This window comes from Grampus griseus (assembly GCF_964374135.1).
Source record: "Grampus griseus genome assembly, chromosome: 8".
NCBI classification, from domain to species: domain Eukaryota; kingdom Metazoa; phylum Chordata; class Mammalia; order Artiodactyla; family Delphinidae; genus Grampus; species Grampus griseus.
The window spans coordinates 48,121,302-48,144,902 of NC_139002.1; the positions used below are offsets into that span (position 1 = coordinate 48,121,302).

The window sequence follows — 23,601 nt, forward strand, 5'->3', positions numbered from 1 at the left end:
TGATCCCACACTGCCTTGTTCTACCTCCGATTGCTTATGAGGATGTTCAGTGTACTTTATAAAATGGCATTCTGTTCAGTGGAGACCCAGCACTCTGGGGGTAAACCTCAAGTGACGTAGAGTGAGAGAAGGGAATTCTTTTCCAATTTTCTGTAAGTGTGTTGACATTCTTTGGTCAACAGATGCTCCCTAGGGCAAGTCTTTCAGATCAGATGGAAAACATTTACTGGATTGAGTCTCATTTGTGGATCAGTGGATGGAAGGTTTTCCTTGCTGAGATGAGCAGTTTATTTTTTGTCCTCTAGTAGGATGGGCAAAGGCTTAGACATTATCTCTCGCTGGAGGAAACACCTGTCTCTTAAAATTGACTTTACCTTTAAAATGCCTCATAATAGTCTAAACCCTAGTAAGGTAATTGAAATTGGAAACACTTGGTGGTAGCATCAAATGTGAGAATTCTACAAAGGAGAATGGTTTAAGAGTTGCCATAAATCTACCTTCTCAAAAGTGATATTACAATCCTCCATTTAACACTGGCTATCACTACAAGAAAACTCCCTTGTTAAAAGAAAAGGGAGTAAATTGTTCTATTTTGATTTGAAGGTAGATTTAAGCCCGTCTCCATTACTCAGTCTTCAGGCAGTAAACCTGTGCTTCTAAAAGCAGCCCAGGTTGCTTTAGGGGTGGAACCAATGAGTTTAAAAGCTGAGGACCTTCGCTCCGCCATTAGGCGATAGATTTCATCCTGTTCACTTCGCCCTTTGTCCCGGGCCAGCCTGCAAAGAAATAAAGTGTTATTCTTGCAAACTGTGGGTAAGACTGGCTGATGAGCACAGGTAGGATTTTCCCTGGACCAAATGGAGTTGAGGAGGGGGCAAAGGAAGGACACTTCTGTTTTCCAGCCACCCTGACAGTCCGATCTTCTCGGAGGATCAGAGCGTGCTCTAGGCTCCGGGGACACCTGTTTGTGCCCACAGGGCCAAGTCCGTGGTGACCCTACCTCTCCTCCGTGCCTGGCAGCTCCTGTATTGGCTGATTTACCTGCGAGGCTGTGTGTGGATCTGTCTTTCCGCGGCCACTGCCGCCAGCACGTACTGTCAAGGCAGAGGGAAGCCAAGCGAGGAAGGCAACTGCCGGAGCCCAGAGCGGGAGGTGAGCCACCTCCCGGAGGAGTTGACTGCGGCTTCCCTTCCTCCTGACACGCATGGAGTTTGGTGGTGACGGAACCGAAGAACTGCAGGCAGATACTTAGCCGCCTGGATGTGTGTGCGCCGGCTGGGAAGGCAGCGCCCGCCCGCCTGACCCGGACCTCCTGTTGGCAGGATGTAAATATACCTGCGGACTGGCCAAACAGGACTGCCCTTCCCCCCAGCCCATTCCCTCCTCCCACCCTCTCCCTCGGCTAACCAGCATGAGAGGAACTGAGAAAGCAACAGCCTGCAAGTGACAGCTCCAGACCGATTCCGCTTGTCTCTGAGCCGAGGTGGGAAGTTGATTGTGCAGCAGCTTCATTGCGAATTCCTTCCATTGGCATCGCTATGTTTGCCTCTATCTGGTATGCCAAGAAGCTGGGTCGCAGGTTCGTGCACAACGCCAGGAAGGCGAAATCCGAAAAGGTAGGGAATGAGTGGGTATGATTACCTTTTCGATTTGCCAACTGCCTGCTCTGGACTGCCGGTCTGACTGAATACAGACGCAGGCTTTTTTAGCTTGGGATGCAAACTTGCCTCTCGCTGGGAATGTAGTCCATGCCACTTGCAGAAGGGGGAACTCTTGGAGCCTGGCTACTTGGGAGAGAGGCCTGGGGCGGTCAAGCAGAGTCATTAGCTGTTCAAACAAAATATTTGGTGAAATCATCAATTGATAGTGTCTCAACAGAGGCTTAATATTCCTTTAAATGGCACAGGGTGAAAGCAATTGAGCAGCTGAAATCTTTGCTTCTTCTGGGAGCTCTCTAGTAAACTTGTTGCTACACTGGATTATTTTTATTCCTAAAATCTTTGGTTCTGAAGGGGGCATTATAAATCCCTGAGCCTTCCTCCAGTACTTATGTCCTAGTGTGTGTCCTAGGAGCACATATTTGGAACTCTCAGTAACATTGACCAGACTCCACAGGGGTGCTTGATATCTTCTCAAATGAACAAAGCCATCACTTCAAAAGTGTTTACAATGAGCAAGAATTCTATTTATAATCGTATGGTCCTGGCCATTTAGAGAATGGCTTTGTATTTCTTTTATTCAGCATGACTGGTTGTTTCCAGAGAGCCTCTATGTAGATTTACCTCATTAGTTTTCTTTCTCTAAGAAATGAAAAAGGCCTGTAAGTCCTAAGCTGCATAACAAGCTTGCGTCTCTAATTTGCCTTATGCTTTCAGAGGCACTGGCCAAACTGTCATATTTAGGATATCGGTATCCAACTTGTTAGGTGATGGGGAAACTTCCCAAGAAGACAACATTTTATGAAACTGAGATTTTCCATATTATTTTGAGGATGTGATCTTTGGTCAAGCATCCTGTCTTAGAGCTTAGACCTACTCTTGAGATCGAACCAGAGGAGGCTTTCCTGGCCTGTGGCACAGTCCTTGCTCTCAACTGCAAAGATTCCTTCACTTTAACTTGCTATTTATTCCTTCAGAGTGGGGATGTTGATAAAATGGACAAGAATCCAGTGATAAACCAAGATAATTGTAGTGTGAAAAGAGAAAAAAACATCACTGGAGTTCTGACATTAGGGTTGTAGCCTTTCAGAATGTCCAGATCTGAGGATTGTAGAATGTTGACAGACTTGTTATTTAATGGCACTTTTGCTGGAGGAGTAGTAGAGAGAGGCAAGGGTGGGGTAGAATGGATTTCTTTCCTTTTCCATATATCACAGGTAAAACAATTACAAACCTAATTATCATATACCAACACCATATATCGTGAACAGCTGGGTTTTGAGGGTTTTGCTTTGTGTTGTTTTGTTCTGCTTTAAGGAAAGAGACTTGAAAGTGGGTCTTTCATTGGAGCAAATATTTTGAAAAAGTGCCTTCTTCCTATGAAAATTATAGGTTGTGTGGATGAGGGGACTGTCAGGAACCACAAATGGCTCTGGAAGCCATTGGGAGATAATGCCTTATGCCAAATTAGTATGCAAAGAAAAGTAGACTCTCCCAGTGACACTTAATTCAGGCTTGGGCCTGAATGTGGAGAACACCAGCTCTATGAAATTCAGTGTCCAGAACCTAAAAGGATGTTAATCCAAGGAACTAACACGGGCGTCTGCTTCTTGAGTGTGGGAAGAAGCTAGTAAGGGGCCTTCAGTATCTCCATTTCATTTCTGTAATGGCCATTGCTTGGAACAAGCAAGAAGAAACCAAATGTGGAGTTAAGGGTTTTTAATATTTTATCTTACTCAGAGATGATACTTTATTTGTGTTACTCAGAGAGTAAGGAATTCAACATTAGAGAACTGAAGTTTTGCTCCCTGAGTGATAAAGACTAAAGGAAAGATTATTAACTCTAATGCCCTTGTGTTAGCCAGTGGAACTAAGGAGTTAATTTTGAACACTAAATGATGATAACTAACATGAAAGTAGCGTCTCGGTTTTTTTTTTTTTCCATAGAATTTGTATTCACAGCGTTTCTGGAATAAATTAAAAGGTGTGCTGCCTTGAACAATGAACAACAAGGCCCTCAGTCGGTGCTTAGTGAAGGGAAATAGTTTATTTATTCTGAGTACCTCATTTTATCATATGGCTTATTTAAAACCAACTCTGTGAATTTTAATATTTGTCTAATGAGTACAGTAATATACTTCAACCGAGAAGGCAGTTAACAAATGATACTGCAAGCTGGATAAATTCCTATAATGTATTACTGTAACAGCAGAGATCATATAAGTATAAACAAGAAGGGGGATGTAAGGTGCTGCTGACTATATGTTGTCATGCTTTATTATAAGAAGAAGGAAGATGTATGAAGCAAGATTATTGTTGAGTTTTATTTAGAAAATGACCGGTATACTTAAGTGTGGAAGAACTATTGATAGCTTCAGAGCAGATTTTAGCATTTGGGGGTATAAATCTGTATCAGAGACAGTGACTGTGATTTTGTTTTAGTACCTTCTGTAAATTTGGGCTTCTTTTTGCTATAGGTAACATAGTTTATTTTCTCCTTTTCTAATTAAAAAAACCTACACCCATCATAGCCAATCAGTCCTACTTTAGCATTCAGGTGTGGTTGGGGAAGTATATTCCTCAAGGCTGGGGTTAATTGAAAAGCTAATTGGGAATGTACAAGCCTAAATGCCATCCCTAAACATGCAGTATACCTTATTCATGGTTGCCTGGCCTACTGTTTTACCTCATTTAATGCCAATAGAATTAAATAGCTGCATGGAATTGTAGTAGTAATAATAATAATGATAGAACAACCACAACAGTAACAATATTAACGATAGTCCCTGTTCATGCACACATAATGCTTTAGACCGTAGGGTTTCACTTAATCCTCTAAGGTAGAAATTGTTTTTCTTGAGTCCTAGAGAGAAGAGTAGCCCAAGGTCACAGAGTTAGTAGTAAGTATTAATGCTAGGATTGGAAACTGAGTTTATCCAAGCTATTCTAAAAATGACTCTGAGTCTCTAGCCCTCTCTTCCATCTACCTATCATTCACCTGTCTTAATAAGTCATGAGGCTTACCGAATCAAAGTTACTGATGGTGTAACTCAACCCCCTTATTTCAGATAAGACTGTACCTAAGCTATCTTAAATAGACAGTTGTCTGTCCCATTATAAAGACTTTACACTCTTTGTTGCCTTTAAATAAGTGTCTCAAGCTATCATCTTGGCACCTGTTATTCCTTTTAACTAGCTAGTAATTGTTACATCATCATAACCTAAACAATGGCATTTGTATTCATTACTTATCCTATAAAAACCAAAGGTGTCTTTCACCAAAAAAAAAAAAAACCTAAATGCTTGGCAATTGTAGTTGCACTCTCTTTTTAGAGTAAGTCAAAGATGTTAGCTGATTCATGTTGTCATTGTTCTAAAAAAAAGAAAAGGCTCTTAGCTATTCTTTCATTAAAAAGACAGTATGTGCATACGAACAAATTCTGTGAATGAAATTATTTTAAATGTGATGCTATGAAGTCAAGACTGCCTGGCTGCAATAGGATACCTTCATTCAAATAATTTTTTTGACCCTGTGTTCTTAATTCAGAAGTTAGTGTCTTACTTGTTTGCCACATTTCAACTGAAATTGCTCAATTTAATCAGTCTCTAGATTGTATTACTGTAAAAGGGCAGCTTTAAGATAAATTGAACTGCAATTTCTGGTGACATAATCATATGCAAGAGTATAAAACACTTGAAGTTGTGAACCTTCACTTCTGCATCAGCTTCTTTCATTTGTTTTTAATTTTTATATTTATTTATTTTGATTTTAAGCATATACCGTGAAAGTAGATGCATGATGCATTTAGAAAAGACTGGCATCAGTTTCCATCATCTAACAGACACAACTGTGGATGAGCTTGGCTGTGATATATATTCTATGAGTGATGTAACTGAGCAGAAATATTCTGACATTAGGCAATATTCACCTTGGAGAATTCTTTAAGAACGAACACACTGGTTCTACCCTCCTCTCCATATAAACCAAACACATTAATTCAACGTAAACCAACATAAGGGGAAATTTAGTAATGTATTTGCTGGCAGTATGGCCAACAAAAGAGAATACTGTCCTGGGTGATCCTGGTAGAGCATAAAGAGCCTTGGGCTTAAAGTGAGAACTTGGAGGGAATTATAGTCCTGTTCTTTGCTATTTAGCCTGAAGCCAGTCATATGCCTTCTCTAGGCCTCAGTTTTCTCTTTGTCAGATAGAAGTAACACCTGTACTTCAGTAGAACCCCAGTGTCTCAGGATACACTCCAAACTCCTTACCACGTCTACATGGCCCATCATGATATGGCCTCTGCTTTTCTCTCTGCTCTAAATCAGCATTCTGAACTATTTTCAAATTCCTGAATATCCCATGCTTTTTCTAGCTTCTAGGATTTCGCTTATCCTGTTTGGCGGACTACTAAACCACAGCCTAGCCGTACCCCTAACTCTAAACTTAGGTGACATTATCATCACTAGGAAAACTTCCCTGGCCCCTACAAGCCCAGGATGGGTCTTCCATCGGCTCCCACAGCAGCTTGTATGTCAGTTGTAATCATCTTTATTTCTCATTTCTCATTAGAATGTGGATTCTGTGAAATGAAGGACCATTCAGTCTTTTCCACCATATCTCTAGGGCCTAAAAGAATGCCTGGAATATGGTTGTCTCTCATATCCTATTTCATCAACTCTAGGTTGTCATCAGTTGCAAGATGCACCATTTTTTCATGTGTTACAAAGAAAAATAAAGATTGTCAACAGACCTATAATATATCATCACCTGTAAGATTGCATTGATTTCAGAGATGTTAAAATGTGAAAAAAAAAGTTTATTTTTAGAATCAATGAAGTATGGCATAGCTGAAAGAATGAATAATGAATGGGTTTATTTTGAGGATTACATGAGTTAATATCAATAAAATGTTTAAAGGTTACACTTGCTTTCAAATCACTTTTATTTCTTTGCAAATCATAATAATAGTTTGCATAGGAAAATATAATAGACAACCCTAAAATATATCATACATTTTGTCCTGTGCTGATCAGACTCAACCAGCATTACATATGCTATTCTGGATTTAGGAAGGTAAATAGATAGAGGGAAAATGAAAATGAAGGTTATAGAAGAAATTGCTTAAAAGCCATAATCAAACTGGAGCCATTTAGGTTGCAAAAGAGAAACCTTTAAGAAGGCTCCTGGCTTCTCAGTATATACTTATATGTCTAAATAACAACAACAATGATAGTTAACTTCTGTTGAATTCTTTCTATGAACTGAGAACTGTGCTTATGCAAGGATCTAGTGAGATCATTACTCTTATTATTAATTTTTAGAACAAGAACACATCACTGGTAGGTGACTGGGACTAGACTGGGTGGCTGACTATAGAGCTCAAGCTCTCAATAAGGAATACTCTGTATGTATACACACATGCATACAGAGTACCGCGTATTACGTAATATACTGTATACATATGTTTACAGTGACCTAGATATCAAGTGTATTTTTCCCTATGAAAGATAAATGTAAAAAGTGAATTTAAATGTAAAATCTGTAATTGAGCACAGGCATAAGAAGAAATGTCCTGATGTTGAAGATTCTCCAATCCTCGGTGAATGATAGAATCTTCCTCTGTCCATTTTTGCCTCATGGTAGGTTGAAGAGTAGCCTGACCTGGAGAGAGGGATGGACAGATTGTCCTCTCAGGTCTCTTTCTCAGAGCGTCTGAGTCTTTGAGAGCTCATCAGTCGTGAGCAGCAGCATGACTCAGCACCAGTGTCTGTCTAGCTGTGGTGACAGAGAGGACAGGTGTTTGTCCACGCTAAATGCAGCCCTGCAGTTCTCCCCTGTCACCTGGCACATGAATCAAGCAGCAAAATGGACAGTAGCAACCTGTTCTGAGGTCCCAACGCAGCTGCCCACCTTGGAAGAGCACAAGGACAGCTGTTAGCAGGACAGAGAGGGAGACAGAAGGAAAGGACAGGGTCAGAGAAATGGCTAAAATGAAGGAGGGGGAGAGCGGGCTGGAGAGAAAGATAGCAGGTCACAAAACCACTGTAAAATTGTTATTGATAATAGTAATGCCTATTTATTGAGCAGTTTACTCAGGCACTGTTACATGCACTTTGCATGTATCATCTCATTTAATCTGCACTACAACCATCAAAGATAATCCTGTTATTAGCCCCCATTTTACAGATGAAGAAACTGAGGTGTAAGATGTTACAGATTTTGCCCAAGATCATAAGTAGTGGAACCAGCATTCAGGGCTAGGTCTGGTTGAATCCAGAGCCTGTCACCCTAAACACTCAGACCCTGTGCTTTTTAAACTGATCTTGGATCGGGTGAGATAGTGATGTGGAGAAAGGATTGACCAACACAACAGCCATCTTCTCATCTGCCTGTGCTTCATCTCTGTTGAGTAACTGTGTGGCTAGACAGAAGACCTCATTTCTTATTGGGGTCCTCCAGGAACCAGATATCCAGATAGTCTACCTTCAGTCTAGTTTACAGAATTTTAGTTGCAAATTGTTTTTGTTTGTTTGTTTTGATTTGTTTTACCCTCAATATACCTTTAGAATGGTCTTCCTCTACCTGGTATTATTCAGTGGTATTTATTACATGAGGGATGGAGATGTAAGGAAAACTCTCCCATCCAGCAATAGTAGCTCAACCATGATGATCATTGTAGAGATAAATTTAATAATCAAATAATGTACACATCTTATTTGCATATGTATTATGTTTATGGAGTTAATGGAGAAACCATCTCACTTTAAATCATGCCTTGTAGTATTCACTAATAATTTCATTTTAGGTAGTCTTATTTCCCCAAATAAATTATTAAATTGCTAATTAAATTATTAAATCATTATAATTCTGTCCCACTCAGGATACCTAGTACACAGTAGGCTCTAAATAAACCCTGGTTAAATTATTGACTTGGATGGAGGACTCTGAGCTGCACAGGAACAAGACTGAATTAGGAGTCAGTAGACCTGTATGTTAACTGGCCCTGTCCCAACCATCTGTGCCACCTTGGCTAAAGTCTCTTAATCTCTCGGGGCTTGAGTTCTTCATCTGCAACCAGACTCCTTCCAACTCTAACTTTCTTTGAATTCTAATCCTGATTTGCTATAAGACTGCAGAGTCCTTAATGGGAAGGATTTGATCTCATTCGTCTTTGTACTCCCAGGACCTAGCACAATGCCCAGCACTAAGCAAAACTAATAAAATTTATGTCAAATGAATGTATACAAGAGGCCTAGGCTGTCTTTAACCATTAGCAATAAGAATATAATGGAGAATCTACCTAATTTCAAGGTGGGAGCCAAGTAAGAGATACTCAGGACTTTTCTTTCTTTACTGCCTTGTAAAGAAAAGGGAATATGAGGCATTTTATAGCACTGGGGCTGAAGGCTCCCATCCCTTCCTTTCCCACTCTCCATGCCACAAACACTGGAGTGAAACCAGCAGAATACCAGAGTCCTCTTCAACCACCAACAATGGTATGTCAAACTGTAAGATTTTCTAGCTGCTTTGCTCCACATGCCAAAAGATTACAGATTTATGTTTGATAATGAAATATTTATTTCTTGTACTTTCTTAATCTGAAAATTCTAGTTATGTAGAGAATCCTGACCTCATTTGCTGTGGACTGAATTGTGCCTTCCCCATTCATATTTTAGAGCCCTAACCCCCAGTGTGATTGTGGAGATGTGGAGAAAAGGCTTTTAGGAGATAATTAAGGTTAAATGAGATTATAATAGTGAGGTCATAATCTAATAGGATTAGTGGCCTTAGAAGAGGAAAGAGATCTCTCTCTCTCTGCCCGCCTCCCTCTCTCTCTCTCTCTCTCTCTCTGCCATGTGAGGACATAGCAAAAAGTTGGCCATCCACAAGCCAGAAAGAGCTCTCTTACCAGAAATCAAACCCTGCCAGACCTTGATCTTGAATGTCCCATCCTCCAGAATTGTGAGGAGGAAGTGTACTTCTGTTGTTTAAGCCACCCAGTCTATGGTATTTTGTTATGACAGCCTGAGCAGACTAATATACCACGATGCCATGATGGCCTTACATGGTGATGTTCAATGATTTTCTAGTGCCCAGGGTCAAGGTCTCACTGCTAGGGGGAAATACGTAACCAGTTGAGTGTCCTTTTTAATCCAAAGCATGTAAATTCTAATAAACGCACAGCCTCTGCAGTGTCAGTATCTTCTAGGAAGGGTTATTAAAATTAGTAATATAGTAGGAAAAAGGCAACGATGTGGAAGGTAAAGGGCATGAATGAGCTGCTTTTAGAGGATCACTGTGCTTGTCTTCATGTTCTGTGGTCTAACCAAGAAAGCAACATATTTTATCATATTTGCTGACTGTTCAACCAGCAAATTTGATAAAATATGAAAATAAAGTAAAACTCATCAAATACTATCCTTCCCTTCCACCCCTCCTTGTTGCTCTAGGTTACTCTGACTTATAAACAGAATTGGTTTGCTTTTCATACCATCAACTCCGCAATTCCTCAATATGGGAGAACGTTTCTGCTATGAGGAGGGCTTCTGACTTTTCACCAGAGTTTACAGCAAGGTATGATGAAAGGGACACTGTCCGGGTTAGGAAGTCAGTGTCCATGGTGTTCATGACCATAGCACTATCGAACTATGTTATTTCACATGAGAAGGTTTGGTGAATCCCTAGCACAGGAAGGGTGGAAACTGATGTACCATGGGAGAGGAGAAGTTGTGTTGGAGGTGGGAGATTTGGAGGGGGTTGTACTCGGGAAGGTATAAGAGAATAAGAAAAATATATTTCTTCTTCTGTGAACACCATCCTGACCTAGGACTTATTTTCATTGTTTTCTAAGCTCTTTGGATAGGGTCTTTGTCATCTTTATTGACCCCTTTCCTTCATACATTTTGTGAATCCTCTTGTTGGCACATCCACGAACAACGGGATGCAGTGAAAGACTACAGACTCAAGTTTGAGTTTGACTCAACACCTCACTGGTTGGGCGACCTTGAGCAAGTTGAATGCATCTTTTTAATTATTAGTGTTCTCATGTATTAAAAATAGTGATAACCATCCTTGCATGGTTTTCTGATTCAATTAAAAACTGCATGTAAAGTATCTGGTCCATTGTGAAACACTTGATGTTTCCTTCCCTCCCTCCTCCCTCCCTTGCTTCCTTCCCTGCTTCCTTCCTTCCTTCCTTTGTTCCTCCTTCCCTTTTCTCCTCCCTCCTTCCCTCCCTCTCTCTCTCCTTTCCTTCCTTCCATTCATTTTAACACTCCGCATAGTTCCAGAAAGGATGCAAAGCAGCTTTTGATAACTTCTTCATTAATGATTCCTTTTACTCTACTACTCCCTTAGGTTTCAGAATGGACTTGCCCTCCCATCCTGGTTTTATAGAGTGAGGAGACTATATCTCTGCTGCTAATTAGAGGGGGAAAATTTACTGAGAACATTTTAAGTAAAAATTGTCAGTATGCTGACTATGAGGAAATTCTAGGTTTTCATTTGCTTTTTAGTACATGAATACTAGGTCAACCTTATAAAAAGCACATTCTCTGTTTGGTGAATGTCAATCAAGGCATATTATTTCTCATTTGAAGTGAAGTGATATGTATGGAATGACTCAAGGTGCTCATTTCCCAGCTGGTGACTGCATCACATCACCTTTATAGCTTGATTTCAGGTCTTGGGGGAAAAGGGGAGAGGAAGAGCTTCATGCAGTGTTACACTGAATTTCATAACCTGAATGAACCTTCCTTTCATAAATGATAACTGTCACATTAATGACCACTTAATGAGTCCTTACTATGGGCAAGTTACTCTTCTAAAATTTTACATGTTCTAACTCACCTAACCCCCACAATGACCCTATGGGCTAAGTACTATTATATCCATATTTTTACAGATGAGGCACAGAAAGGTCAATTAATGTGCCCAGAGACATAAAATTAGCATGTTCTGGAACCAGGATATGAACCCAAGCACCCTGGATCTGAGTCTGCATTCTTAAGCATGGTGCTGCATTATTTCCCTTGTCTTTCTGATGAGCAAACTGAGTCTCTAGGCAACATGAGGTTTGGGAAGTTTCTTGCCCAGTGTAAATCGTTGTCAGCCAAACTTTTGAGATTTGAACTCAGATCTTCTGAATGCCAGTCTATCCCTTCTTCTGACAGGAGACCTAGTGACTCCACACACCATTGACATGAGTGCCCTTACGTTTATTTCCCATGATCAAATCTCAAGGAGTTTCAAGCATTACCCTTGTAATCCGAGATAAACAGCCGCCGATAGGTTCCTTCCATTTCACCAAAAGTATTATCGGTTGTATTCATAATATTGGATGGTGGTATTAATAACCTATGGTGATATTTTCAGTAAATAACTGATGCAAATTCATCTTGACTCATGATCCCTGCTTCCATTAAAAACAAAAAAAAGTCATCCAACAGGGAGGCATTTGGAAAACAATTCCACACCAGTGGTTGCATTAATTGCTACTTTAGATGTTCCCGCTGTGAATTGAATGGAGACACTTTGGATCTAGTTCTTAGAAATAACCACCTTTATTACCTCAGCTCTAGGATGCACAGTTTTGAGATTTTTAGAGGAAAATATCTTCACTAACCTGTTTGTTTTCCATTTTCATTCCATAAGTAATCCTTTTCATTGTTATCACCATTTTTAATGTTCTCAGATTTAATTTATGGAGGGTACAGGATGTTATAGGACATTTTTGCCTCTTGCTCTCTCAGCATACAACATTCTGTTAACTCCCCAAGTGTAACATTTTGAATATCATGTTTAATTCAAATATGATCCATTATTTTATTAAAGTTGTATTTTTCCCCTTACATATCTCTAGAATTTGTAAGAGCTCTATGGAAATGGCGTATGTGATACACAAGTAGGAATTTCTTTTAGTATCCGTCATTTCTCCAGTATTTTGAGAAAAACAGGATGAAATGTAGCATAATGAAACGGTGCTTGTTGGCAGTTATGAACTACACTATGCCTTTTAGAAAACAAATTTAAATACATTTCAGATTAATTGATGCTTTTTCTCTCCTGGTTTCCTAAAATTCACCTATCTGGTTGTCCTCAACAGATTCAAAGTCATGTTCTTTCATGTCTCCAGATTGACCCCAGGTTGGCCCCAGAAGAATAAAATTCAAGTAAATGAGTTATCTGTGGCCTTTTAAGGCAGTTAACAATTCACAATGCTTATTTGTCTCTTGGTATTGAACAAAGACTTACTTGCACCTTACTACTACTGATACTATGCTGGGATTTATGAAGGATGCAGAAATGATCAAGCCATGGTCTCTATGCTGAGGAAGTTCAGGTATAGGTTAGGAAAAATGAAATATATACAATCAAAGCAAACTCTTAGGTCTGCTTTAGCAGTATAAATAACACATTTACTTCTTCTGCCTTGTCAAACCCTCGGTGTTTTTTGCTGAATCATAGCATTCTAGAGCTGTGGGATCTAGAATGTGCCTAGGTTGTAAATCTATCTGTGCCTGATTGTAAACCACCTGGCATATATCTCATTCACAGAGCCCTGTTTTCCAAGATTAGAATAAAACACACCTGGTCTGATTATGCTCTTAGGTAGCACATGTGGACATGCATAGTATCCTAGGGGGAAAAAAATCTTAAAGAAACTCTCCTTATTTTTAATACTTATCTTAAGATATATTGGGACAGAAGAGTGGAGTATTTAAGAACACAATTTCTGGATCCAGACTTCCTGGGTTCAAGTCCCAGCATTGCTGCTAGCTGTGGGACTTTGAACAAGTTGTTTAAACTTTCTGTGCTTCAGTTTTCTCATCTATAAAGTGAGAGTAATAGGACCTCTCTCATAGGGTTGTTATGGGGACTGAGGAAATATTTGTGATGTAAAGGCAATTAGGTGCTTTTAAATACATACTATGAGAGAGGTCTTTTTTTTTTTAAAGAGATTTTGGGTTGAGTGCAGTTCTGTGGAACCTTTCAAATGAGTAGCCAATTCTTCCATCCCATGTTCAGACTCTGATTTTGACTTGCAGTACAGCCACTTTGAACTGCTTCATAATCATGTGCTCCACAACATCAGCACAGATGGGCAAGCAAAGCACTGCCCCAGTACAACAACCCTGAGCTTTACTGAGCTTTTGGAAGGTGACTCTTATCTGCAGCCCTAATGTAAGCAGTTGATCTCACCAGAGATGCTAGGATTACTGCCATTTGGTTGTTGAGTCATTAATTTGAAAAACATCTACCCAAGAGTGTCTGCCTTGATATCTACCCAAGAGAACATCCTCTGAGGATGTAGGGCAAAGGCCTCTAATTAGTATAATGAACTTCTGTCTTCCCAAAGCACCAGCTATGCTTTTGGAAAGGAATCAACATCCGTCATCACTATTTGTTGCTCAGTGATATAGATACTTCAATGTGTTTCTGTGCTCTTAGGAGCTGCTCAATGGATATGAGAACATTCAAATACTGGAGACAGCTTACTTTTTATTTCTAATTAACATTTTATGTTCTAGAATATGTGTTGCCTCTTTTTCCGTATCCTACCTATTTCTAATTTATACAATTTTATCGCTGATTGAGCAATAGCATGTCTTTCTGAAATAGAACTATTTTCTTTAAAGAAACTGAACATTAACTTTGAGTATTTGGCAGAAAAAATTTTTAACAATCCATAAATTTATTCATCTGATATGTGCCTTACAATATGCCAGGAAGCTGGGGTGTGATGGTGAATACAGCCTATTCAGTACTCAAGGAATACATTGTGTAGTGGATGTGGAAGACGATACTCCAACTTGAGTGTAGTCTATTTTTGTCTATTGTGACAAAATATACATAACATGAAATTTACCATTTTAACCACTTTTAAGTTTACAATTTGTGCCATTAAGTACCTTTACAATGTTGTGCAACTATCACCACTATCCATTTCCAGAACTCCTATCATCCCAAACAGAAACTCTCTACCCATCCTGATAGTCTAAATGTAAAAAATTTCAGACTTTCCCTATTTGACCTTCCTAAAAATCTACTGATTAATTTACAATAGTTCCATTTACCTGTCAAGGCTATTCTAAGAATGTTTCAGAAATACAAATGTTTGAACTTCCATTATTTCTTTGATAAGATTTTATAACGTTTGAAGTAATGATACTAAGCATTTTGTTACAAGTAATGTAATTTAGCTGAGTACCTTTAGCTTTACTAAGATTAGCAATTAAATATTTAGCTGTGTGGTAAATTAGCTATGCCACGTGATCATTGGAAAATGGGTGCTCCATTTACTGCAGCATAAATGTTTTACAAGGTATTGTAATGTAACTAGTAAATTAATAATAACAATTTAGGTTTCAGCTAATTAAAATCTTCCTTAGCATTTATTAACTTGAGAGTCTGAAGTAAAACAACTATGACAGTGATAATAACTGTTGCGATGGTTTAGCTGCACCAACCGAGGATAAAATAGGGAAAATAGAATATGTGTGACTAGTTGTAAAGATAAAAAGTCAGTTTCCAACTGTCTTTATGAATTCTGATTGGCAAATCTAAACCAGGATTAAATATTCATTGGGGAGAGAGACTTTCTCGTCAACTTCATACCCTTATTCAGTCAAAACATTTTTAATGAGAATTGACACAATTGCAATAGCAAACAGTCAATTAAATAAATTTTAAAGAGCATCATGAATGTGCCCAGAATTGAGCTAAGTTACTGAAACAGCATAATCAGACATGAAGAACCCAGTTCACAATCAGATTATTATGCCTAGAAGTTATTATAATACTAATAGCTAATAATAATATTAGTAATATATAACAAGACTTTTTGCAGATGAAGAAATTAAGGCCCATAAATATTTGGCTTTACATATCCAATATTTGTCTTCATGAATCAGCTCAGTCATAACCTAAGGCTTTATTTCATATAATGGGAACTATATGTAAGGACAATGTGAAAACATGCCAAGGAAGAGATGGCTGTGCGTCGTCACTCCATCTTTAGTTTATTTGGGAAAACACTGTGGTTTGGTTGAGGAAGCGACAGCTTTAGAGTCGGAAAGACCTGCCCTTGAATCAGCTTTGCCTTTTACTACTAGCTGGCAAAGTTATTTAACGTCTCTGAGGCTCAGTTTTTCCATCTGTAAAGTAGAGTTAAAAGTGGCAACTCACTAGCATAGCAGTGCTGTCGATAGTAGATGTTCAAAAGTCAATTTATTCACTCAAATAGTAATTGGAATTCTTAATAAATGCCTAATATATTCTCAGTTAAGGATATAAAAATAAAATAGAAATAAACTACCAGAGTATCCTCCCCAAGTTCTCTGAAGGGTTCAGGCAAGTGAGGGAGAGAGTTATGTAAATAGACTACCATATAGCATGACAGCTGAAATTTATTCATCAAATTGTGCAATAAGAGAAATACTGTAGAATCAACTTGATTTGGAGGCATAAAGGGAGGAGCGGAGATGAATGAAGAGACCTCAGAGAGGGGAATGATGCTTAGGAAGAGTCTAACAGGATGAGAAGGATTTTGCCAAGCAGATGGGGTGAGGGAAGTCATTCTGAGCAGAGAAAACAGCTTGAGCAAAGCACAGATTCCTCAAAGAGCATAGCCTTTTCATGGAACAGCAGGAGGTTCATCGTGGCCTGAGCTCAGAGTACACATGGGTGAGTGGGAAGAAGAGACTTTGGAAAGGTCGAATGGGGCCAGATGGCTTGGCTTGCTAAGAAGTTTGTATTTTATTTGATGAGGGATGGATCACCAGTGTCACCGAAGGGTTTTAAGAAATGAGGATGGTAGGAGGGGGGCAGGGTGGGGAGGGGAGCTGTAGTGGGGAACGGAGGGAGAGGAGGGATGGAGAGAGGGAGGGAATCAGATTCAGACTTTAGGAAAACTGATCTAGTGGCATATGAAGAATATATTAGAGGTGAGCAAAAGTAGAGGCAAGGTGACACTTCAGGTGACTGTTGCAGTATTCTCAAACTCCAACAGACATCAGAATCACCTGGAGGTCTTGTTAAACTACAGATTACTGAGCTCTATTCTCAGAGTTTTGGATTCAGTAGGTCTGGAATGAGGAACAAGAATTTGCATTCTTAACAAGACCCTATTCTGAGGATCACGTCCATAAAAATGATAAGGGGCTAACCAGGACCTGTACTGCAGCAGTGAAATAGAAGTTGTGAATGAAATTGTCAGAGGTTGTGAATGAAATTGTCAGGGCCTCATCGATTAGAAGTACCCTTATGATACATTTTTGCATGCTGAGATTTTGCTCGGCTAGCATTTCTTTGCCTGAGGCATTTGATAATGCTGGAGGGTATTAGGGGAAATAAAGTGCACCAGCTGTTGCCTACCAAGGTCAGAGGGTATCAAAGAAACCGGGGCTCTCAGTGAATGTTAATGCAGGAAACTGACCTTGGGAATTTCTTAACTCAAATTCCTTTCTTGTGGTCGTTGTTAAATGAAGAAGTCAATTCAGATTGCAGAGAAGAAATGTGTCCCCGGTCACAGGGCTGGTTATCTAAGGAGATGGGTCTCTGATGCAAGGCGCTGCTGCAGAAGAGACTTGCATTCTGATCCGTCCACATTCCCTGTGCTTTCAGCTGTATTATGGTCAAAGGGAAACAAATCTGGCTGCCTTTATGTTGTGTGACTATTCCAATTTTTTAAGTAAGCATATACTTTAGTAAGGTTTGTATGATCCTTGACTCTTGGTCAGATAAGATTTTTGTTTATTTGGTGCATGTGTTTGTTTTTAATCTGAACATGATCTCTCTAATGATCTTTTATTGTAACCACGGTTTCTTTTTCTCATAGTCCCATTGTTGTTCTAGGGAAATGGGCTTCATCTGCTGACTGTAGGAAAAAGGTTTCAATTGACATCTTTAACTCTGGGTGGTTACCTCGGGTTTCAAAGAGGCAGTTGATTCTTCCAGAATGTGAGGGTGTGGCCTGAAAGATCCAAGCACACTGTGTGTAATAAGGTGGCTGGGGAAAAATTTTATGCTCTTAATTAGGAATGAGATGAGGTAGCCTTCTGTCAGCAGGAGGCTCAGGACACAGGCCTGTAATTGCAATGAGTATAATGGGATTACCTCACATTGAGACTTGTTCTCACTAACAGGGGCTCAGAGCCTTCTCTACAAACCTGCACTAGTGTGGAGTAGAGAGTGTTGTAGTGGGATGTTTTGAAGAGAGAATTGATTGTGTAATTTGGAGGAGTTTTTCCTTCCTCCTTCCTTCTGTGTGCACGTGTGTGTCCATAGTGGAGTAGAGCATACAAATATTTGTGTCTCTCAATTATTGGGCTTCTAATGGAAGGGTTTTTGAGGGTTGTCTTGTATATGAGACAGTATATTCAGGGTGCTCCAAATAATGTCCAGAATAAACATACTGTACTTCTGCAAGCACTTGACGTGATTGCCTAATATTACAGCTCATAAATATTTACTAAGATAAAGTATTATTACATTAGTTAGTGTAAATTTCTCCCAGGTATAGGGATAGATATTGACCAGATATTAAATGCAATGAGTGTTTAGAAAGCATATATAGAACTTTGAATGCATTTTAATTTCAAAATAAGAGCAGGTTTGAGTTAATTAAGCACTAGGGATCTTATATGAGCCACCAATTAAGTAATCTCTCCCTCTCTCTGCCTCTGACTCCCTGCCACTTTTCCTGCTCTCTCTCTTTTCCCTCTTCTCCCCTCCTCCCCCCCTTTTTTTTTTTTTACTTTATCATGCATTCACAAAACTGTGAGTACGTGTTTACTAGGGAATGTGTAAGGCACCGTGACTGTACCAAGACTGATAAGACAGAATTTTTGCCTTCAAGGAGTTTACATTTTAATGTCAGAGGTAGGCATGCCACTAATCAACCACAAAGCAGTTTGTATCTCCAGTTAAAAACCAAGAGCTTGGACACACCAAAGAAGAAACAAAGAATACCAGCCAGGCATAGACTATACTTTGCGGAGAATATTGAAAACAAAGTGATCATAAAGAACAAGGGGGACTTTAATAGGCAGAGGGAGGTAGGCCAGCATTCCAGGGTGAGAAAACAGAGCAGAGAGACAGGAGCATTTTAAGGAAACTGAGTATATTTATTCTGGCTGGAGAGCTCAGTATCAGAGAGGGTACTGAGAGTTGCATCTGGGAGGAAGGGTTGGGCCAGATTGGTGAAAGCCTTGCACATGTAATAAGTAGCTAGAATCTAATTCCATGAATAGAAGGAAGACATGGTATAATGAATTCAGAAACCACTTAGACAAAACAATACATAGTTTAATAATGGTTAAAAACACAGGCTGTACCAAGGTTTCAAACCTAGGCTTTTGTTTATTGCTTAAGTTTGAGAAATTTATTTAATGTCTCTGAGCCACAATTCCCTCATCTTTAAAAATAATGATACCTCCTTCATGTGCTTGTTATAGAGACTAAGTTAAATGATGTCTATAAAGCCCTTAGTATAGCACCCAGCTATAATTCTTAACCAGTATTGCTGTTTTTTCTTTTTCTCTTTTTCCTTTGTCACTTAAGCTAAAAGAATTGTAAACCCCTATGTCTTCATAGAAGTAGACTAGAAAGTGGCAGACATTTTATTCAGGGTCTTTTTGAGCCTTATGATCTGCTAGGGCTTATGGAATACACTGGTAACACAAAGATGAATAAGAGTCCAACAGGTAAATAAGGAATTGTACTACAATATGGTAGTGCTGTAATGCAAACTGTTTATAAAGTGTTTGGAGCATGAACAAATTGATACATTCTAAGGGCTTATAGTCAAAAGAACACATTCGCATTATCTTACGATATAGTTATAAGAAACTTGGACATAACCCAACATATTAATGGACAATAAAGAATTTATATTTTGTGTAAACTAAAGGTCTAAATCAGGGTTGAGTGATACCCAAAAAGTACAAGTGGAGTGAGGGCTAGGAAAATAGGAAGTCCATTCCCAAATGATACAGGGTGCAAAAAGAAATTCAATTTTATGAGTTTAATCTAGGAAAACTTCCTGGAGGAGGTGGATTTCTAATGCTGCTTAAAACCTGGCAAATGATATATTGACAGATAAGGTAAGAAAAAAACACGTCATGACTTTATGAATTCTGGCACTGTTTTGAAGAAGGCAGAGGGTCCCAGTGAGAGGTGAAAAGGTGAGGAATATCTGTAAGACTATCTTAAGGAAGACCTGGAAAGACAAAGTTGGAGAGAAAATGGGCATGACTGGAACTGAGGCTTGTGTATGGCACCCTAGTGAATGGCTTTATACTCAAAGAAAGTAATACAGAGTCTGGATTTTCAAAGTGTCTTGGAAGGCAAATAAATTATTGTCCTGGAGAAGGGGGGAAATGGTGACGATGGACCATCTATGGTAAGGAGAAGGCTGTGAGAGTTTGGGGAACTGATAGACTTCAGTTCATGGGAAAAAGTCAGGAACACTAGCATGTATTAAGCACTTGCCATGAACCAGGCATGATGCTAGATACTGTTTATATTTTATCTCATTTAATTCTCACATTAATTCTGTGGGGCAGATATATTTATCCCTGTTTTATAGGCAGGAAAACTGAGGATCAGATGAAACAACTGTATCAAGATCACACAGTCAGTAAGTGAGAATTAAGAAATCCAACTAGAATATTTACAATCAGAAACTTTAAATTCAGTATTAAGACAAAACCACACCAATATCCTTCATCCATTCATTCATTCAGTAACTAATCATCCAGCCCTTACTGTGGGCAGGACACTGTGTCACAACCATCAGAGTGAGTCAAACCCGAAGGTCCAGAAACAGGCCCTGTGACTCATGGGCCCTGGTCTCATCTGCTCCAAAACCCCACCTTGAGTTCACGGATCCTGATTTTCCCTCGTGATAACATGCATCAATGATAATGAGAGAACTTGGCCTTTGGAGTTTGGCGGTCATTTCTAGTCGCATGATTTTCAGCAAGATGCTTTATTGTCTTCATCTATAAAATGGGAGAACATAATATAAAGATTATCTAAAATGAACGCTGAACTTTTACACGGTGTCTTGTACTTGATTCATGTTCATAACAGTATATGAAATATAATAAAATGTTTTAACGCAATACCTGGCTCCCAGAAGGTACTCAGCAAATGCCATCTATAGATTTGACATCGTGAGCCTTAGCCTCTGACTCTGGAAATATTCACAGGCACGTGCAATGACATCCATACTTCTACCCAAAGAGACAAGCCATCTGTCCTTACTAACACTAATCAACCTTCCAAGACAGGTTTTTGTATGCGACAATGCTACAGTAAATCTTCTTGGCATAACGTCTTTATTAAATAAAAGCTGTATGCCCTTAGGGGAATAGTAGTGCGCAGTGTATAATCCTCCGCTTTGCATATTGAAATTCAGCTACCAGACCTTGCAAAAGGAATTCAGAGGTATCTTAAAGTGGAGAATGACCTTCACATTTTTCATAAAATAAATGATTAATGTGGAGACCATTAATTCCACCCATACTCTATTCCCCAAACAGCTTTATCCATCCTGAAAAAGGCCTTTCATTTTCAAGGATAAATGATACATAGTTTTAATACAATTTTGAAAAATCAGGTATGTCATTTATATTTGTTATGTATAATAAAATACATAATTAAACATTGCTCCATAATTAAGGCATTAAAACTTGGAAGTGGCAAGAAGCTACCCGCAAGCAGCATCCTGAGTTAGGGAGATTATATATAAATGTTTCATAGTCTTAAGCGCTGTTTTTATTCCTGTTTCATTTTCTCCAAGTGTCATTGGAGAGGTCAGTCTTGATTATATACTGCATTTGGATACGTCCTTTAAGCAGAGGGATCAAAGGCCACTCACTTGAGCTTTTCAGATAAAATCTAAGGAGCCAATATTTTAACCCACATATAACGCTGATCCATTTCCCAATAATCAAATAAAATGGATTTTATCATAGATATCAATAAGTTAGTCCAAGTTTGTGCCTCAATTTGTGCATCAAAACCCTATAGTGGATAAAGTAGGGAATAAGCCATTTCCTTTTGTGGTTGTGCGGCGACGGTAAAAGTAGACATTTCCGATTCGCCTACCTCCCTTTTGGATTTTTGTCAGCTGTGATGAACAAGTAGTTAAAACGGACTGTACTGAATACTTTATTAATGACGATGATCCCAATAAAGTAATGAGTAAACTTTTGCCAGATCCTGTGTGAAGCACTTTAGATATACCCACCTATTTAATCCTCACCATAGTCCTATAAGGTGAGTATTGTTATTCTGTGTTACAGATGAGGAAACAGAGGCACAGAGATAGGTAATCTATCAGAGCATGATCTCTCTTAGAAGTTAAAAAAAAAAAAAAAGGAAAAACAAAACATAATAGCGATGGCATGTGATGGTTGTTTCCTGCATGTGTAAGACATAGGTGTTCTCTTAGAACTGGCTGGGGTTTGCTTTGAACTTAGTGTTGATACCATGATAAAGAATACTCGCACATAATAGACGTTTTATACCATTGAATGGAATTGAAGGTTCCCAGCAAACTCTCAGCTAGTTTCCTCCTGGAGGGGTCATAATATCTGAGTTGATGATTATTCTGAAGGATAAAAACCTTCTGCATTTCCATATCTGTCAGGGAGAATGATGGATAAGTGCAGAGGAAAGATTCACTGAGATGCCCTCATCAGGGATAATCATATTCCTTCCTGATTTTCAAGCAATGCCTCATTTGATAGCTGATGTCAGCAGGTATTATGTTATGAAAACCTGTGACTGACCCCTGCATGGAGTTTACCAAGTGTGGAGGCTCTGCAAAACACAACAGGCAATCTGAGAACAGTGGATTGCACTTGACCGTGTAATCACATAATCCTCTGAATGCTTCATGTGTCTTGGGGATGAGTGCAATAGTGAGGGCGCATTACATTTCTGGAACTCTTTGCTGTCTATCCTTCTACTACCACAAAACTGTTCTACCTCTTTGTTTTAGTCCCTTTGGGCTGGTGACAATTCTTCAAATATACTGTCTGTACTTAGAACTCTTCTGCCTTTGCTTACGTCTCTTTTTCTTCTAGAAGGCTCTTAACTATTCCTTAAGACCCAAGTCAAGTATCACTGTGGACCTAGTAGTTCCATTTAGTCCACGCTCTCTGCCGTACTCCTTTCATATCTGCAGACCCAGGCAGTGGCGTGATGGTTACAGGTAAGCAGAGACAGAGGACTGAGCCAGGCCTAAAGGCCTTGCATGGAAGAGTGGACCCAGGGCTGAGGCATCAGACAGCAGGAAGTAGATCCAGTTAATGAGGCAGCGACCTCTGAGCCTGATAAGGGCATTCATTAATCATGATTCAGTGTCAGGCACTGTCAGTTAGTGGAGATTAAAAGACTTGTTTCTAGTCTTCAAAGAGCCTAGACTAGGAAGAATCATAGAGTGTGAGTTCCAGAAGTTATTATCTTGGAGATCTTCTGTAGACCTCACATGCTGGGCTGTGCTTCTGGCATAGAACTCCAGTCCTTAGAACAGAGGCCACTAGAGTAAGTCCTGGGAAGCAGGGTGTAGGAGAATGGTTGGAAAACTAAAGCTTAAAATCATGGGGCCTTTCCTGGGGCAGGTGCTTCAGCTGGCAACAGAGCAAACTCAGAGCAGTCAGTTTGGAAGGATGGCTGGTGCCTAGCTCCATCACATGGGGCCGAAGACAGTATAAAACACTCTTTGTTTTATGTTCCTATTGAGCTGGGATCTATTTTTTTCCCTAACTTTGTGTCAGTTAGTAGCTGTGCTACCTTGGGCAATTCTCTTAACTTCAGCAGCCTAGGTTGCTTCATTTAAAAAGAAGATTAATCATAATTGCTTCTCTGGGTTATTCTGAGTTCAATGGACATTTAACTCCCTGTGCAGTGTCTCATGTATCTAAG

The 23,601-nt window shown here is 39.4% G+C and overlaps 1 protein-coding gene across 1 annotated transcript in view; it reads left to right on the forward strand.

Annotated features, from left to right (window-relative positions):
- Positions 1 to 1,538: 1,538 nt before the first annotated feature.
- Positions 1,539 to 23,601, forward strand: part of DLG2 (discs large MAGUK scaffold protein 2) — a gene marked incomplete at its 5' end in the record, with an annotated part of 938,475 nt that continues 916,412 nt past the window's right edge. The window contains one exon of the mRNA XM_082659633.1: positions 1,539 to 1,616. Within this exon, the coding sequence (XP_082515759.1) occupies positions 1,539 to 1,616 (78 nt within the window). The remainder of the gene's footprint in view (positions 1,617 to 23,601) is intronic.